At 53.2% G+C, this 18,818-nt stretch overlaps 1 protein-coding gene and 1 long non-coding RNA gene across 4 annotated transcripts in view; one reads left to right on the top strand and one right to left on the bottom strand.

Moving 5' to 3' along the window:
- The first annotated feature begins 359 nt into the window (after positions 1–359).
- SIM1 (SIM bHLH transcription factor 1) overlaps positions 360–18,818 on the top strand; it is a 54,295-nt gene continuing 35,836 nt past the window's right edge. Inside the window, exons 1-9 of one of the 3 annotated variants that reach the window (XM_074862156.1) lie at positions 360–558; positions 1,328–1,991; positions 12,786–12,868; positions 13,894–13,983; positions 14,116–14,224; positions 14,351–14,436; positions 15,646–15,845; positions 15,958–16,064; positions 16,967–17,114. In XM_074862156.1, coding sequence (XP_074718257.1) covers positions 1,817–1,991; positions 12,786–12,868; positions 13,894–13,983; positions 14,116–14,224; positions 14,351–14,436; positions 15,646–15,845; positions 15,958–16,064; positions 16,967–17,114 — 998 coding nt within the window. In that variant the 5' untranslated portion in view covers positions 360–558; positions 1,328–1,816. Of the gene's footprint in view, positions 1,992–12,336; positions 13,178–13,893; positions 13,984–14,115; positions 14,225–14,350; positions 14,437–15,645; positions 15,846–15,957; positions 16,065–16,966; positions 17,115–18,818 lie in introns of those variants that run through there. The other 2 variants (XM_074862158.1, XM_074862159.1) reach the window with 2 other exon arrangements.
- On the bottom strand, positions 14,774–15,639 carry LOC141940740 (uncharacterized). Its single transcript, XR_012628096.1, has 2 exons — positions 15,083–15,639; positions 14,774–14,936 (listed from the first exon to the last, which is right to left on the bottom strand). It is a non-coding gene; the product is annotated as an uncharacterized LOC141940740 (long non-coding RNA).

The following is an 18,818-nucleotide window of genomic DNA, read 5'->3' as shown; positions in this document are numbered from 1 at the left end:
CCCCCCCATTCCCCCCCACCGCGGCGCCGCCAGGTCAGAGGGCGGGCGCAGGGAGAGGGAGGGGGGGGTGCCCGGGGCGCGGTGACGTCACCGCCCCTCCACCATTGGGAGGCCGGGCACGGGGTGGCGGCGGCCAATGGGAAGCGAGGTGGGTCCGTGAGTGGCATTAAGGGAGGGTTCGGCCTTGGTGGACGGGAGGGGGGGGAAGAGGTTGGTTGGGGGGTGTCTGTGAGAGAAATGAAGTTGTGCTAAAAGGCTTTTAGCCATCAAGAAGTTATTAGGCATTTCTCAGCCGCAAATTAGGGATTCTTCATTAATACCAACCTCGCCCCCCACCCCACCCCACCCTACCCTACCCTACCCCCCCCGCCGTTATGTGAGAGGGAGAGCCTGGGAGCCGATAAAGGGGATGGGGAGGCGGCAATGTCTGTCTGCCCATCGGTGTGAGGAGCAGTGACAGGCGCAAACTTTTCCCCGTGCCATTAATGAACCAATTAAAGAGTTGGGCTCCTCACCCCGGGAGAGCTCTCTGCAGGCTGCCGGGCTCAGGGACTCCAGGTAGGTAAAAAGAAAATCACAACCCACCAACCAGCCTCAGCGCGGAGCCGCAGGGATGTGCGGGGCTAGGCTGTGGGTCGCTTCCCCTCGGTGGAAAATGAGGAAAAAAAAAAAAAAAAACTTGTTTGAAAAAATGTGATGTTGGGGGGGGTTCCGTCTCGGGCTAAGGTTGGGCAGAGCGTGTCTCCCCTGGCTGGGGTGCAGCTGGGATAGACACCAGCCCCCCTCCCCGGCCCCCCCCAACCCCGATTCTATCCGGGGAATGAGGAGAGCAGCCGAGACGTGGAGAAAATTGAAAAAAAAAAAAAAAAAAAAAAGGGGGGGGGGGAAGGCAGAAATCCTCGGGGACTGGAAACGCTTGCCCCGCTGCGGGGCTGGCAGCGCGGTGCGCGGGGAGGTCCGGCCGCCGCCGCGGTGCCAGCCCGGGGGAGCGCGGAGGGGACGGCGCAGCACTGCGTGCACCGAAATCAGCCGGTAACTCCTCCGCCTTTGCCGGGGGCCGGTTCCTGCCTTGGTTTCGTTCTGGCCATGCAGTGCACACCTGGGCTGGGGAGTGCGAGGGCTGTGGGAGGAGAGTGCGGGGCAGGCTCCTCTACGGGCGCGCTAGATGCGAAAATATACTTTTATTTTTCTTTCTTTCTTTCTTTCCCCTCTGGTGGGAGAAAATACTACACCCACCGGAGGCTGGTTGTTGATTATTATTTCTCGCGGCTCCGCTGCGGCGTTGTGTACCGGCTCTCTCACCCCAGGACTGCTGTTGTCTTCACAGAGACTCCCGGGAAGTCACCCAGCGCCCTGGGAGGCAGCCCACGGCCGGGCGTTTCGGGCCTCGGATTGACAGCGGATCACGGGAAGAAACGGGATTATTATGACCCTCTTCCGAGGAGCTATGCTGCCCGCCACGAGTAGAAAAAAAGGCCAGAAATACCTCATTTGGTTGCTGTGTAGTGCTGCAAGCTTCTAGCTTTCTTATTTTATTTTTCCTCCAGTTGCTTGGAGTTTCTGAGCTGCATTGGATAAATGCCTTTCCCATCCGACTGACTCTGCTTTTCAGAGAATTTTTTTTTTTTTAAGAGCAACTCTGGTCTTCAATACTTGTTTGCATTTTACGCAACTGAACGGTTTCTCAGAGTAATGGCCGCGCTCAGTATCACTGCCTGATGCTCCGGAGAGATGAATTGCAGCTGAAAGTTTCCCTTCCACCTTTGGATGAATCTCTGGAGTTTAAATTGTAGGAAGGAAGGGGGAAAAAAACACGATGAAAGAGAAGTCCAAAAATGCTGCCCGGACTAGACGGGAGAAAGAAAACAGTGAATTTTATGAACTGGCGAAATTACTACCCCTGCCCTCCGCTATCACCTCTCAGCTGGACAAAGCATCCATAATCAGGCTCACCACCAGCTATTTAAAAATGAGGGTGGTTTTTCCAGAAGGTAGGTGGGAAAGCCTATTCGCCTCAATTTCCATTCCGATCCAGGTATCGCTTGTCGCTTTTACTTTTTTTTTTTTTTTAAGTAATTCGCGTGGGGTGGTGTGCTCGGAGGCAGGGTGCTCTCCGCTGTCACTTTGTCGTAAATACTTTCCCTTCAGTTCCTATGACAGGTTTGGTTGGGGACTTACGGTGCTTTTGTCAACACTTGAAGGCACTGAGCGCTGCTGCGTGTCCTGCTAAAGCAAACACGGGTTTTCTTTTCTCCCAGTCTCCCAGTAAGATGTGCATCTCCCGCCAAGCACGTGCGTGGCGAAAGAGGGGACGATTCACCCCTATTTATAGCTATGCCATGGGGGGAGTTAATATATGGGTAAATATTTACATAAGTCTATGCAAAGTCCTAAAGCCTTGGTTCAAGTATCGAGCAAAGGTGCGGTTTACAGGTACAGCACCCGCGTACAGGCGTGCTTGCACACACGCACACAGCCTAAATAAATAAGCCAAGCACACCGAATCGCATCACGACTGTGATGTGTCTCGCTCTGAGGATCATTGGGGCAGTTTGAGGGCATTAATGGACTTCGGAAATTTTTAACAGGCGTTTTGTACTCAGACATATTCAGTCCCCCTGCCCGCCCAGCCTCCGGGTCTGGGCCTGACTCTCCTCCACGGTCAGGCAACGGTGAACTTCACGTTGACTTCCACGGCAGCAGCAACAGTCCTGCCAGTCTAGCAAAAGCAGACTTCAGCGTCCTAAAGTATGTCTTCCTTTTGAGTAGAATTAGGATTTAAAGTGACCGTCTTGGGGCTTCTAGATCGGCTGCCAAGGAAAACAAACAGCACAGAAAGTTAAGAGAGTTGGAATAAAGTTATCCTGTGTTCTCACTCTATTGCTTTTATAAGATGGAGGAAAAAATCAAAAATACTTCACAAATCTTTTATTTATATCAACTCGATTCAGAGATAGTCTGCATGAAAGAAAAAGTATTAAGAGGTTTTTTTGTTTTCCCCGATGTAATAACAAAATTTGCTGCATTTTTTCGTTGAAAAGTGTTTGTGTACATAAGAAACAAGGTAATATGGATATGTCCCTCTGGTTTTCTCTAGCTGTGCCTCGAGTCGGTCTGTCTGTCTACTGTGTTTTACAAACCAAGAATGGGTATTCGGCCTGGCTTTGTTTTGCATTGTTTTGGGTGGTGGGTTTGGTTTTTTTTTTTAACCTGATTAAGTCTGTGAACTACGGGTCCTAATTCTACTTTTAAAAAGTAAATATGCAGTCGGGAAGTCCTTTGGACTGGGGGACGTATGAACACAGTTATGTATGAACGCGTATACCTAAAGTCCACGGCACTAATTTGCAATCCAGTGCATCTTGTAGTAGTTTCTTTAAACAACGTGCCATATCTCCGAGTCACTCGGAGCGAAAGAAGGGATAAATGAAAGCTGTAATGCCTTGAAGCCTTTAAAAAAAAAAAATAATAAAAAAAAAATTAAAGGCTTCATCAAGCCACTTTCCTCTTCCATGTGATCTGGCACCTTGAAGATCATTATGCGGGGCAGTCCTGTTTCAAAGGAGACCGAGTTGTCCTTTATACTGTCAGCGCATACTTTATGAAAATAAAGCTCTTGCGAACTCCGATGCCCATGATGTTCCTAAAAGGATTATTAGCAATGATCTGTCAACTCCCGCGGTCTCAGTAGGCCACCTTTCTGCGTGATTCCGAGCAGGTCTCGTCAATTACTGGTGCCTATGTAGCGGGTTGTTTGATCAGAAGAAGCATATGGTGTTGCTTGTAGGCTGTGAGTAATCACGGGACGGGAAGAATAGCTGATCCCCGTCCCTCGGTGGCAGCGCAGGATGTTTGAATGCCCTGGGGAACCGTGCGGCGAAGTGCGCCGGGGCCGGGGCCGGGGCGGGCGGCGGCAGATGCTAATCCGAGCGCGGAGCCAGAGGGGGCGGCTGAGCGGGGCTTTGGAGGCAGCGGAACCTTCGCCGCCTAATTAAAGGCAAGCTGCAAATTAAAACGAAAGGCAGCGAGCAGGCACGAAAGGGCTCGCCCCTCCGGGGCGCGCTGCCGTGGGAGGCCCGGCGCCGAGCCGGCGGCAGATCCACGCGGGACCGCCAAGCCCACCCCCCCCGCCTCCCCGCGAAGCCGCCCATCCCCGCGCAGGGCCGCGGGCAGGGGGACACGGCGGGCTGAGCACAAAGGCCCCAGAGCGGGGGCTGCGGCGTGGCGCGGAGCCGGGCTGCTTCTCCGCGGCCCCACGCGGGCTCCCTCTGCCTCCCACGTACTTCCGAGGAGGCGGGGGGGGGGGGGGGAGCGGGGAGCTCACTCCGGCCCGGCACCGAAGCGGCGGGTTTCCTCGCACTCGCCGGTACCGCGATTAATCACGCGTGACTCGCCCACGAGCGGCCTGCCGGCGCTGCGCCCGTGTGTGGCCGTGCGGGAGCCGAGCCCGGGGCCGGCTGATTTTTCCCCGGGAAACGAGGCGGGAGCGGCCGGAGCGGGCGCTGGGGCTGCCGGTGCGGGTGGGCCCGTGCACCGGCGCTTTGGGCTCGTCCGGCTGCAGAGGGGGGAGAGGCGAGGAAGAGGGGGGCGATCCCGGTCTCCCGGTGTCCCCAGCCAGAAAAATGAGTCACTGCTTCGCCGGGAAGGGAGGACAGGTAGTAGCAGCCAGGGAAATGACACACCCAAAGGAAAAGCCTTTCCAAGAGAAGGAGGCAGGGTGGGGATGGAGTTAAAGGGGGGTCCGTTTGCTTGTTTGTCCCCGGGGAGGAAAGCGATACGAGCATCGGGACAGTCCCGATGAGCTGGCGAAAGGGCTGGAGATGGGTAGCAGGAGGCTCGGGAGCACGGAAAAGAGTCGTGTCATACACTTCAAGAGATCTTGGAGGAGTCAGGAGAGAGAAGCGTCGTCTCCGTAGGAGTGAGCTTCGCTTCCAGTGTGACTCCCACCCCCTCTCCCCGGTACGAGAGCGAATTTCCATCTGCCCGGAGAGTGCTTGCATAGGGGCTGGTTGTAAATAGTCACGTACAGAAAGATATACGCTCCTCATCGCCGCGCACATGCGGGGCTGCGGACAGGGGGACGGGCAGAAACAACCGGTGTGCATTTGTCTGCATATTTTTACGTCTGAAAGGTTCCTAGAGAGAGAGAAGGTGGGTCGATTTGGGGGTCAGTTTGGAAACGAGAGAGTTTTCTGGGAGCAAAATGCCAGGAGGGTCACACGCAGAGTAATCGCGGTACCGTTTCCGTCTCACCTCCAGAAATCTGAACACAAGTCGGTGGCACCGAATAAACTTGATAAACCCAGCAGAGATTTCCCAGCGAGCTCCTTCTCGTAATGGCTGTGTAATTCTCCCAAGCTATTAAAACGCCTGGGTTGTTCTCTCTACCCCTGATTTCACTTTACTAGGTCTCCAGCAGATTAAAACTGTCAAGGGCGGAAAGTGTTCAGCGGTTTAGGAAGCTTCCATCGTTTCAGTGCTTAAATTTTTCTGTCTCGGGAAGAGAAAGCCTATAAGACATATAGTAGTTTTCGGTGATCAGACTTTCGGAAGGGCTGAAGACCTGCTAAATCGCTGAGGACAGCAAGGAAGATTTTCTAAAAGCAGAATTTCCTAATAAATTCACTCGTGAATTGACGTTCATTTAAAAAAAAAAAAAAAAAAAAAAAAAAAAGTCCTAAAATTGAAATTTAGCATTAAACAGTTATTGGCAACTAACGTAGCCTCAAAAAATGTCTGGAAAAAAATCTCCCGGATGTCGAAGGACTAAAAGAGTTTTCCTTCGAAAAAGATCCGGTCGCTGTAACTAGTGGGGTAATTCTTCACTGACCCTCGCCAGTATCGAAAAGTGAAGGAAAAAAAAAAAAAAAAAAACCAAAACAAACCAAACAAACCACACAAACAAAAGTGGCGCAATAAATAGATTTTTGGTTGGTTGGTTTTGTTTAGGTTTTTTGCTTTTCAGTTAGGAATATTTTAAGGGTCCTATTCGCCTTATGCGAACACGGAGGAAAAAGGAGGGTCCGTAGTCTCTGTCCTAGTGAGGATGGATCGTTTCTGCGCGGAGAGGCGTTTGATTTTCGAGACAAAAGCAGAGGCTCCGTTTACATAAACTTTCGCCGAATCAGGATGGTTAACATTTCAATATTGAAACCCTTAACCTTGTTTTATTTTAAAGGGGGAAGAGATCAGCAGAAAAAAAAAAAAAATCCGTTTCCCACGTGGATAGGTGATTTAATGCTGTTTTTCTTACTGCTAAGGGAAATGATTGAGCATTAGGTTTCAGTGTTTATTTTCTTACAGAAGTTTTTCTCATTTAAGGTGCAGTTTACTCTCCACGCTGCTTCTCTGTTTAATTCCAGTTTTGATGTGAACTTAAAACGTGAAGTGCAGAACTAAACTACTAGCATGATGGTTGAAAAAAAAGAGCAGCTTTATGTGTTAGTAAGAATACTAAGTGAGATGAGTGGAAAAAATGTTTTTTTAGAAACATCCTCTCACTTCTTAGTAACATACGACCGTTTTAATGTTGGAGGGTATTTTTCAACTTGCATATAAATAGCGTGTGTCCGCAAGTGCATTGGTGCAAACCCTTCCCTCCTCAGTTTCTTCGGAATAAGGGCTATTTGAATTTGCATCATCTGCAGAAGCGAATAAATAGTTGGCCCTCGAAAATGTCCCTGATTTTTTTTCCCCCTCTCTCCAATTCGGGCATGGTTCCGTTTGTTTGCATTTCAGAGCGCAATTCCGTTACTCTGGGTGTGCCAAAATGCTGGTATTTCTTTCTAGAGTGAATCAGTCTCGGCATTATTTCCACTACTGTTTTCTTAATAGGGTTGTTTGTTTAGTCAACAGGACTTTTCCTCCCTCTTATTATTATTTTTATAAAGAAAGCGGGATGCTAACTTATCTCTGCTTCAAATGAACACATGTGATTTACCGAGATAATAAATCTTTACAAAACCTTGCTAATGGCCTCCGCAGGCAGTTGGAAATGAGCAGCATTTTTTTTTTTTTTAACATAGCTTATTCCATTTCATCTGAACTCTCCGACAGTGACCCATTCCTTCACAGAAGCCTCATTTGGCCAGATTTTGAGTTATCATTAACCACTGCCTGTTAAATTAACTGAGAAATCAGACCTGTCGGGCGTTAGGCGATGGCAAAACGGAGCGCGGGCGGTAGACTACTTAATTAAATGGTTAATCGAATCAAGCTAATTCCTCGATACAACATCCAGTTGCCTTTTCGCTTAGCGGTGACTAGGACGTACCGCTTCTGTCCCCGCGGCTCCCGGCGCTGTTATTTGTCATTTTCCCCGGGCAGCGAGGGAAAACCACCGGCCCGAAGATGGGGATCGAGCTGTCCTGCCTCCCTCCCCCCAAACAATCGCCCGTGCCCCGCTTCTCCCCGGAGCAGCCGCGGGGAGGGGGGGGTCGGGGAGCTGCTCTTTGACCCGGGGAGGGGCAGGGCCCCCGCCCGCCGGAGAAGCCGGCAGGTTGCACGAAGCCGCCGTGCGGAGACGGGAGGGGAGCGGGGCCCGGGCCGCCCCTCCTCGGCCTCCCCAGCGCCGCGGGGGGAGGCTGGCGGGACCCGGCCTGCCTCGGTGCCGCCGGGACGGGTCGAGCCCCGGACGGGCGGGGGTCCCGGGTCCCTCGGTCTCCGGCGGGGCCGGCATCACCAGCGGCGCGGGCGGCGGGCGAGCTACCTCCCCTGCATCTTCACCAAGCCGAGAGCGGGCGTTAAAAGGGCAAAAGAAAGGCAGCGAAACAAAAGCGAGCGGAGACGTGGCCCGGCCGCGGCCCCCGGGAGGCGGCGGGGAGAGCCCGTGAGCGGGGCGGCGAGGGCCGCTGCCCGAAGAGGGAGTTTTAAGAAGCGCCTGGAAGCGAGACGCGCGGTGGAGCTCCTTGGACTCGGCTTAAGCAAGAGTCCCCGCTGCCGCCCCGGCGGGCCGGCGCCCAGCGCGGCCCCGCAGAAGCGGGGCTGTCCCCGGACGAGCCCCCTGCGCCTCTCCCTCTTCCCACGGTCAGCAACAGGAGCGAATTCTCTGCCTACGGGGCCGCCTCTAAGCCAGCATCAACTGGCGTGCACGGCTTCCGTGGGCCTCGCACCCCTGCCGCCTCCCGTGGGCCGTGCGGGGCAGTGCGGCCAGGCAGAGCGCGGGGGTAAGTCCCCGGGGGGGTTCCCAGAGGCTTCCCACCCCCCGAAGGTAGCTCCCCAAAGAAGCGGATCTGGAGCTCAGGCTGGGCTCTCCCCTAAGTGAGTTTTAAACGGGGACGTCAAACCACCCGCTCTGCCGTTGTTTTCGTCAACGTGAATCCGGATTGTGCTGAGATTTCAAGACGGATAGTCCGTTGGAGAAATCGTAGTAACCGCTTTTAAAAGCCGGCAAATCAACACAAAGTAGATAAGGGCTTGCATCTTCTGGCCACCCCACCCCCACCTTCCACCCCCGCCCCCCTTTGCTAGTGCCAGACAAAGGAGGGGGTCGGGGTGGGTTCTGCGCTGCAGATGCTCACGGAGGGACAAGTAACCCGGAGATCAACCAGGGCCAAGGAGCTGCCCGGGCCCCCCGGAGTCTCATTTCCCTGCGCCTGCCTTCCTCCGTCTTTGCCCAGATCAAATTAGAAATGATTGAGGAATCTCTTCCCCCTTCCGTGGGACAGAGGAGCTTCTTGCGACAATATCGCCACTGGGTAGGGACGATATCCACCGAACCCCTCCATTGGCTGCCGGCATCAAGGCTTGCATCAATAAAAAGATGAGGGGAAGGACAGGGCCACCGCAGCTGAGCGCTGGCCATGCGCCTGACCTGGGGGGCAGGCTGCCGGTGGGGACCGGCTTGCCGAGTGCCGGGGGTGGGCACGGCTGGGGACAAGGCATTCCACATGGACGCGCCGGTGTGGCTACCCCATGAAACCGACGGAGATACTTTTTGGTGTGGGAAGGGCAGGGGTTTCCCATTGGGAAATGCTGGGACAAACGATGAGTCAGCACGCTCGCTCCGAGCAGGATCCGCGCAGTCTCGGCGCACGCTGTTAGGTAACGAGGCTGTTGTTCCCAAACTAAGCAAGAGCCTGGCTAAAATGCCCTTTTTATTTTTTTTTTTCCTCCTGACAGTGGACCCTTTCTTGTGGTCCAAATTGTCCATCTTCCTAGGAAAAAAAAAAATAAAAAAATCCTCGAGTGGAGGAGATTGTTAGGTAGGAGCCTATAATCTATATTTTGACAAAAATTAAATTCATTCCGAAAGAAAAGCTCGATCCGTTTATTTTTGCTGCTTGAATAACACAGCTGGATGATGTCTTGAGCTCACGCTAGACGGTTGTTCATCATTCATTCGCCAAGAACTGGCCTAAATGGTGCCTGTGGGATTAGGTCAATTTTAGTGGATCTACTTCGCCTCATTTGGTTACTAATTGGTTTCTTGTTTTATAAATCGAAATCTCATTTTCAGGAAATTACAAAACCCATGCAGCCAGTCCATTGAGGTAATCCGCGGGTCGGGGGTATTTAAATGGAAATGGTTCTACAATGCATCAAGTATTAAGCAACAGTAAAACTTCGCCTCTATTTCCAAATGAAATGTGAGCTCGCTAGCTCCTTAGATCCATAATAGATACATCCCTTCTAAGGCTACTTATGTAAATATGATAAACCAGACCTTGGTGGGGGAGGGGACGCAGGGAAGAAAGCAAATTTTACCTACTAAGGTTAATGTGGCATATCTTGGAAATCTTCCAAAATAGATTATGTTTTGCTTTGTCTTCGGCCACTTTAGCTGGGAAAATCCTTTGCCTAAAAACGATTTAGTTATCCTTCCCCTCACAAAGCTGCTTGTTTCTATTCCAAACCTATTATGCTGTTGCCTCTCCAAATTACAAGAGAATCTTTAGATCTTGTTTCCAAGCGTAATCCTGAAGCAAAAGGGAGAGCTGATTTCCTTGTTTTGTTTTAAATAGACAATCAAAGGATTTGCAGAATTTTCTGCGGTAGGTCAAGTGCAAGAAATCACAGTTTGCCCCCTCGATAAAAGGAAATTGGATGTTAAAGCGAATAGATGGGGGGGGAGGGGGGGCGGGAATAAAAGGGAATATTAACGGAGAGGTTTTCTCGTATAATCTTTAAAACAGTATTTAAAAGACATCAGGAGAGCCCGTCGATTTGGGATAGGCTCGGTTTGGCAATGAATAGAAATAGCCTCCAACTTGAAAGTTCTGAAACATCTGGGAAGTACAAAGAATGGTCTCATGTGATAGGATTTCAAAAAGCCGGCTCAGGTAGACAAGTGAAAACGTTTAATTATAAACCATTAACAGACACAGCCCAGCAGCGCGGGGTTTCCACCTGAAACACAGCGAGGAGCTCAGCGCCCCGTGAAGAGCCGCCTTCCCGGGGGGAGGTTAACCTGGAATGCCCATGAGCTGTTCATTAACCCGCCGGCGTCGCGTTATTTTCCCTTTTAGAAGAAGAATAATTAGAGCCGTAAACTTCGATTAATAAGCAACTTAAATCATAGGCGGGGAGAGCAGATTTAGTCCTGAATACAGAAACCTGCCATTCAGATTTCCTTCGGGGGGGGGGGGGGGGGGTGTGTCGCAAGGAGCCGCCTTGTCCGCCTCTGCTCTAACGGGCCGTCCCTTGCTCCTCGACAGAGAAACCTCGGGGGAGCTCGGGAAAAATTAATATACAGCGCTATTTTTCTCTCTCTCCCTGGAAGCTGTGCAAGATTTGCCAGCTCCTTGCTGATTTCGGGGGACGGAGGTGACCCTCCGTCCGGGCGGCTGGGTCCCCGGGGAACTGGGAAGGGGGGAAGGCAGAGGTGCCTGCGGAGCCGCCGGTGCACTCACCGCGAGTCCACCCGCTCCGGAGGGCACAGGGAGGAGTGAAACTCAAGGACTCAGGAAAAAGTCACTGGGTCCCCGTTAATTGGCGTGGAGGAATTAATGGGAATGAGCCTGTTCCTGGCTGGCACCCCGGTACACGCTGGGGCTGCGGGACGGGGGCCAGGCCAGAGAGGTCCGTCCCCCCCGCCTTTGTAGGGCTGTGACGTTAAGGAGGAAGGAGAGGAGTGTAGGAGCGGTGAAGAAACAAGTCGGCGTGAAGAGGTGGACGAGGAAGGGGGGAGAGGAGAGGGAAAGGCGGGGACGAGAGGGGCGCGTCGCTCCGGCGGGGGCGGGCGAGGTCCGCCGTGGGATGCCCCGTTCAAACAGCGCGGAGGAAATCGTTAGCTTTGTTTAGACCGGCAAACACGCAGGTGAAGTCGGTCAATAGCGAGGGATGCCCGCGGCTGCCTGCTGTCGCCACCTCGCCTGTTTGCCTCGAAATAGCCGGAAAACGGGGTCTTGCCTTCCCCGAGCCCGCCCTGCGGGACGGAGACCTCTCCGGCTCGGCTCTCGCCTCCCCCGGGCGATCCGCACCCCAGCCATCAATCAGGATTTGTACTTTTATTCTCCTTTTTACTCTATCTTAGTGGCTGTGTGTGTCAGGCTGAGCCTTGTTTCATGGCATATGCGTAAAAGGTTTTAACTGCCCCGTTTAAATTATTTCAGCAACAACGCTGTGCAAAGGCATCGCCCATAAATAGTTCTACTCCGGTGGAGTACTTTCCATCTGGCTTTTATTCCTCCTCACTTTGCATAGTAGAAAACAAGCGGCATCTGAAACATTAGACAGGTCGGAAGAGATTCATTTCTGGAGGGGGCTGTTTGGAGGCAGATCATCCCTCCCTGCAGCGAGACCCATCCCGCCCGCCCGAGCAGCGGGGAGGAGGGATGGTGGGAAGGGGGTGAACCCCGGGACCCGGCTTCGTGGGGCAGGAGGGAGGACGGGCCGTGCCGTCGGACAGTGACTAGGCTGGGCCGCCCCCAGGTGCCTTGCCGCAGCCGTAAAACTGGGCTTGAGTGGGGATCGCTGAAAGGGAAAGCGTTTTCACAGGGGGCTCGGGGAGAGCTGGATGAGTCGCATCCCGTCGCTCCTCTTTCCCTCCCCAAATATGTAATTGCAAACCTTCCAGGTGAGGGGGCGGTAGCCCCGAAGAGAGAAAGAGGCAGAAGGTCACAGATCAAACTGAAAAGTGATCTCTGGCGAGCAGGGGGTCTAAGCCCATCCTTACCCCTCCCCGTCCAAAGCCTGCTGGCTAATTACCCGGCAGGTTGTGGCCGAGCTCTGCCTTCTGCAGGGGGGGGACCCGGCCGAGCTCTGCCCTCTGTGGGGGGGGACCCCCCGCGGGCAGCGCTCGGGCGCTGGCAGGACCGATCCGCAGCGCGGGCCTGGCTGCCGCCAAGAGGTTTCTCTTCCCAGACACCGTCGTGCCATGTTAACCGCATCCTTCTCTCCACATCAAAGGCTTCCCCCAGCACACCTCTTCCTTTCATTTTAAATCGCTCCCGGTGTTGTCCAGGATCCCTTCCGTGACGTCAGGAGGAAACCGCTTTCCCTGAAGTTCAAGGAGCCAGTTGCCAGTAGCCGAGGGCAGCACTAAAAAGCCCTTTTATCCGGCACGCTAATTCACTTAGGTTTTAGGAATGAACTTCACCGTTAACTCAAAATAGGTATTTTGGTATTTTTCTCTCACGGGAGTTGTCTTTAAAAAAAAAAAATCCGCAAAAGAGGCTTCTCTGTGCCACGAAATAGCGTCTAGTTTCCCAAATATATGTATGCGTGTTTTAGAGCGAATACAAGCAAAAAAAAAAAAAAAAAGAAAAAAAAAGTTCCTCTCCAGCAGGCCAACACGAGTCAATTTTTCATCTCCTCGCCTTTTATTGTGTTTCTTAAATAAACAGGACTTGGAGAAGCCTGGGGCCACTCTAGCCGAACCAGCCCGCTGGATAATGTTGGACGGGAACTGGGATCCCATCTTTTGCAGGTACTGGTCTGGAAACGATAGCCATGTGGTATTAATGATTAAAGAAATCATTCCCTCTTCTGAGCTTTTAATTGCCACCTTGACTAATTTTTAACTGTTCACGTGTTTAATAAAAAGGGAGGCGGGAGGGGAACAACTTCAGAAATACGAACCGTCGCAGTTGAATGTCGCGCGTTTTAACGGGGCTGTGGTTTGGTCCCCCCGGGTCCTTTGCCCCAGCATCGTCCAACGCAGGGTCCGCAGCGAGGGATTCACAGTGTATCCCGGTGTGCCAGGAGCGTGATGATTTTTCCCCAAATTATGAACAAGGTGACAAGTCCCGCCAACGTGCTGAAGCTCAGGGTGGTGTAGAGACAGGAAGAGGCTCTGGAGACAGGTTGGGGGAGGCTGTCCTGGATGGAAGGGCTCATCAGGCACAGAAATTAGCAGAGACACAAAATCAGGTGATGATCATTTGAGAACTCACTGCCTTCTGAAATATTAAGGAATATTAGCGGTTACTATCACCACGCATTTTTGGTGGGGTTGTGTGGCCTTTTGGGGGCCTATTCAGCCCTCGTCACACCCACAAGTCCCATCTATGTCTGCTGAAACGTGCCTGACAAATTGTCTCGTCCCTTATTTACATTGCGGAGAGTTTCACGTCCTCCTCGCTCGCTTAAAGTCTCCTTAGCAAATATCCAAGCACTAAATCCCCAGTGACATTTGATATGGGATAGAAGTATTCAGGGTTTCTGGGACCGACATATTAATCCCCGACTAGCCAGGACCTGTTCTTAGATACTGCCCCGGCACTTTGTATTACTTCTGAGCTCGGCCCCTCTGAGAAGCGGGTTGTATCTCGGGGGTCCAGGGACTTGCCCATTTTCTCCCAACTTTTTGGATAACCACAGCATAAACAGGGTTGCTTGTTTGCTAAAATAAATCCGAGAGACAGGTACTTCATGGATCTATCTGCTGTCATGGGTGGATCTGTCTATCTATTGATATATTTATACTTCTCACCCCTCAACCCTTTTTTGCAGACGTTGGACGGTTTCATATTTGTAGTGGCTCCTGATGGCAAGATCATGTACATCTCGGAGACCGCCTCGGTGCACCTGGGCTTGTCGCAGGTACGCTGGCGGGGGGGCGCTAGCCCCGGGCCTGCCTGTGCCCCCCAGCTGACAGGGGAGGTGCGTACGGGGAGGGTGAGCGGTGCCGGCGATGAACCCCTTCCTTCCCCTCCTCCTCCTCCTCTCTCACAGGTAGAGCTGACCGGCAATAGCATTTACGAGTACATCCACCCCGCCGACCACGATGAGATGACGGCGGTGCTCACGGCCCACCAGCCCTACCACTCGCACTTTGTGCAGGGTAAAGCACACAGCCCTGCGCCCCCGCTTGGCCTGCGCGGCCGCGGAGGGGACCGCGGAGGGGACCGCGCAGGGGGGGCGGAGCTCGCGGCTCACCCCACCTCTGCCTTTCTTTCCCCCCTCTCAGAATACGAGATCGAGAGGTCCTTTTTCCTGAGGATGAAGTGCGTCCTGGCCAAGAGGAACGCGGGTCTGACCTGTGGGGGCTACAAGGTGAGTGCCCAAGGCCAGGACCCGCCCCCCACCCACCCCCCCCGCCTTCCCGCACCCCTGCTCCGGCAGCGCAGAACACGCAGGGCGGGCGGTGAAAGAGAGGACAGGAGTGGAGACGAGCCCGTTGCCCGCGGGGGCTGTCCCAGCCCGGTACTCTTTCATGTGGTTCAGAGCCAGAATTTCTCTCGGAGATGCAGGTTAAAGAGCTCAAACCACAAAACCAAGTAATCGAGCTCCCCGTGGGTACTTTCTGTTTTATTTTTCTTTTTAAACTGAACCTCACGTAACCACGTTCCAGAGGTGTCCGTGGAAGCTGTCAGGTGACACAATGAGAGCCCTGGGTTAATTTCTTTCTTTATTGGGTAACTCGTCAGCTTCAGGGGCAGCTCTCCAAGTCCAGGGTTTTGCCCGGTTTCTGCTCCTCGGTGAGGACAGCCCCCACTCTCCGACCTTCTCCCCGCTTTCGTGTCAGCTGCACAACGCCAAAGAGCGGTGGGTACCTGTAACGTAAGGAGATGTTGTGCCACGACGGGCCGTAGGACAAAAACATCCCTTGAAATTACTCCAGGAAGAAACACCCTAATAATAGACAAGTAAGACTGAAGCACACAGCAGTCGCGTGCAAGGATACGTTTAGGAGACGTACCTAAAGTTACATCCAAAGACACATTCTGGCTACGGATTGCGCCTGCTCTATCTGTATAATAGACATATCTTACACATGTGACATATGCACACATGTAAACTCTTTCTCTCACACGCATACACTCTTCATTACAAAGTTGTAACTGGCTTGGCACTTCCGCGTCTTTCCTTTTTAGAAGAATAATAAAAAGCGTAGTTAGGAGGTGGTCCAAAAACCACTTAAGTCAGTGGAAAAAAAAAAAAAAATCTCGTTGACTTTAATGGGCTTCAGATCAGTGCTGAACTCTCGTACGGGGAAAAAAAAAAAACCCAACCCCAAACACCAAAACAAAACAAAAAAACCCCACAACTCCTAAAACAATCCAAACCCAAACAGAAAAGCAGAAAACCCGCAGACGGTGCCGCTTTGCCGGGGCGGCGGCTCCCGGGCACCCGGCGGCTGCATCGGCACCAGCCGGGCCGGCGGGCGGGTCTGTTCCGGTCCCCTCGGCGGGGAGGGACGCCTGTCACAGCACACCCTCTCCCCTGCTAGGCAGCCCCCGAGCTCTCCTGTGTCTCCGGCAGGTCATTCATTGCAGCGGGTACCTGAAGATCCGCCAGTACAGCCTGGACATGTCCCCCTTCGACGGCTGCTACCAAAACGTTGGCTTGGTCGCCGTGGGCCACTCGCTGCCGCCCAGCGCCGTGACGGAGATCAAGCTCCACAGCAATATGTTCATGTTCCGGGCCAGCCTAGACATGAAGCTCATATTCTTAGATTCCAGGTAGAGCTGGGGTTATTTCCAAATCTATTCCCCTAGCCCCTCCTTTCTTCTCCCCCTGGCCTCCTCTCCTGTCCTCTCACCCACCGGTATTTGCTGCTTGTGTCTCTTGCAGGGTAGCTGAGCTAACAGGTTATGAGCCCCAGGACTTGATAGAGAAGACCCTTTACCACCACGTCCATGGCTGTGACACCTTCCACCTGCGATGCGCCCATCACTTGTGTAAGGAGACGATGTCCTTGTAGAGACCCTGCCCCCCTCCCTCTGCAAATGGACTTTGGGTTAGCTAGGATTTACGTCTAGGTCGGAACGGGGAAAGCCCGTTCACGGGAGGGGAGAATAAGGAAAATCTGCAGCAGGTTTTAATGAAACAAGTCGTTAGAGACTGAGCTCCGAGCAGGAGGCAGGAGGAAGACGGAGGGGATCGGCAATGAAAGGCTGTTTTTCCCTCCTCAGCTCCCGGTTGTAGGACAAGAACTCCCCTGCACAAACCTCAGGCGCTCAGTTCGCTTCAAATTCCGGTTAGGAAAAACCCTTTTTTCTTGCTCCAAAAAGTCATGCCAGTGAAATTCAAATACTTTCGTTCCACTTCCACCAAGTCACACAAATCTTATCTGTGTATGTAATTTTGACTGCGGTAGTGAGCCCGATTCGGAGAGCTGTTCTTTATTCTATTTTGATATCATGATGACATTAATACATGGGTAGATGAATAAAAAGGATATGAATTTCCGGTAAGTTTCCTTACAGAGAACGTAACGCGAAGAGATAAAACCCAAAGTCAGATATATAGAATTAAATCTCGATGACGATATGTCGGGGTGCGGGTTCAACCCCCCCGGTGTACTCACCCTGTCCCACCAACCTCCCCGACCAGGCTTTGCGTGTTTTGAGTGGGAGAGATCAGCTCTGGTTTGGGGACACCCCGGGGGCTCTCCGTCACCCTTGCCCACGGGGGTTTCGGTCCACGCCGTTTCCCCATGTGATGCTAAGGGGTTCCCAGCCCCTCTCCTCGCCCACGGGGCCCTGGGGGGTGGTGGTGATGGTGGTACACCCCCTTTCCCAGGGCCGAGCAAAACAGAGGCGGGATCCGCGCTGAGGCTCTCCCCGCTTTGTCCCCGCAGTGCTGGTGAAAGGGCAAGTGACCACCAAGTACTACCGCTTCCTGGCCAAGCACGGCGGCTGGGTGTGGGTACAGAGCTACGCCACCATCGTGCACAACAGCCGCTCCTCCCGCCCGCACTGCATCGTCAGCGTCAACTACGTCCTCACGTAAGTCAGCCTGGGGCCGCTACGAGTTGCGCGGGGCCGAGCGGGGCCGAGAGGGGCTGAGAGGGGCCGAGGGCCCGCGGCGGGCACCTGCCCGCGGGCCCCGCGCAAGGGCCGCGCTGCGGCCGGGCCTGGCGGCCGCTCCTCCCTCCCTCCCTCCCTCCCTCCCTCCTCTCCCCGCTTCCCCCCATCACGGCTGCTGAGCCCCCGCGCTGCCGCACTGACCAGGGCAGGCTCGCCAGGTCTGCAAGGAAACACATTGAACACTTTCATCTAGATGAAGGGTTTCCCGTCTGCCTGTTTCTTTTTCTTTCGAGAGGGGAAAAGATTTAGAGGTTTGTCACCCACATATTTGGCTCCCCCCCCTCCTTTTTTTTTTTTTTTTTTTTTTTTTTACAGTTTAAATGCACCCAGCATTAAATAAAATTTAATGCAGCGTAAAAAAAAAGGTTTCCACGTACGGAGTTATTTATACTCAACAAACAGGACATCTGTTTTTCTTTTCAAAAATCTGGGGTTTGAAGTTCTTAATTTCATCCAGAGTCTCTATCAAAGCTCTGAGATTTCTTTTTTGTTCTTGGAGAGCGATCCTTACAGTGAACCACAAAGAAAGTTGGTGACCAGAAGGGTCAGTTAAACTTTTAAAAAAGTAAAATAAAATAGAATTTAAAAAATAAATAAAATCAAAGTGACTGCTGAGACACCGTATGTCTCAACGCATCTCCTTGTATTTGGGGATTGCTGGGTTGTGCTCTAGCTGTGCTGCTTAACCTGAAACACAGGGGCCCCGTGAGGGAGGAGAAGCTCGGTGGGACTGTTTTGAAGTGTTTATCACTGCGATTGTTAGCGTCGCCTCCGGACACGGCAGTAGCTGCTGGCGGCAGCACTGACGCTCCGTTAGGCTCGTAGGGCCGGACAGGTCGGCGGTACCTCCCTGATCCTATGGGCTGCGTGTTCCTCCGCTCCGCTGCTCAGTTGTCATTGCTCTGGAGGCAAATGTAAGTGCTGGAAACGTCTGAGAGGCACAACCATCCCCTCTCCTAAAACGGCGGCGACGGCAGCATCACGATCTTGCCGTGGCGGGTTTCGTGAGTGCGCAGGTGGCGAGCGGTTTGGTAGCCGAGTTTAAGACGCGCTCCCCAAAACGAAGTGGCTCGGCAGGGAGCGAGGGCTCTGGTCACGCGTGCAAGGCGCGGCGGGGGGGGGAGGGGCTGCGGACCACGGCTCCTACACTGCTCGGACGGAATCGCTTTGGTACGTGAAGTGATAACGGGCATCGTGCTCCTAGCTGGGCAGGCAGGGGTTCAGGCGCCTGCATGAGGAAGCGTGCGTCTGGGTCAGCACTCTGGTGTAGGGAGTAAACTGCGGTTCCCCTTTAAAGAAAATCCCTTTCATTCGCTTTAAAAGGGGATGCGGAGCGCGGCGGCGTACTAGGCTGGCATTCACCCAGCAAGGATGCGGATCAGCAGAGGCATCATCGCCTCTGTTCTAGCTGTTCCCTACATTTGTACGCCCATTTGTATGTCCATTTCCCCCACACCAGCCCCTCTCTGTATTTTTCGCGTTTTATGCTTCTCGGTTAAGGCCAAGCGCTTGCCTTACGTGCAGGGGGAACTGCAGAGACAGAAGTCACTGTCTGGTAACGCCAAGAAACGAGGGACCCGAAGGCAACCAGCATGCTAGAGTGGTTTTGCACCAGAAACGCGA

This window comes from Strix uralensis, chromosome 3 (assembly GCF_047716275.1).
Source record: "Strix uralensis isolate ZFMK-TIS-50842 chromosome 3, bStrUra1, whole genome shotgun sequence".
Taxonomy (NCBI): Eukaryota; Metazoa; Chordata; class Aves; order Strigiformes; family Strigidae; genus Strix; species Strix uralensis.
This window is presented reverse-complemented; position numbering and strand designations above follow the sequence as displayed.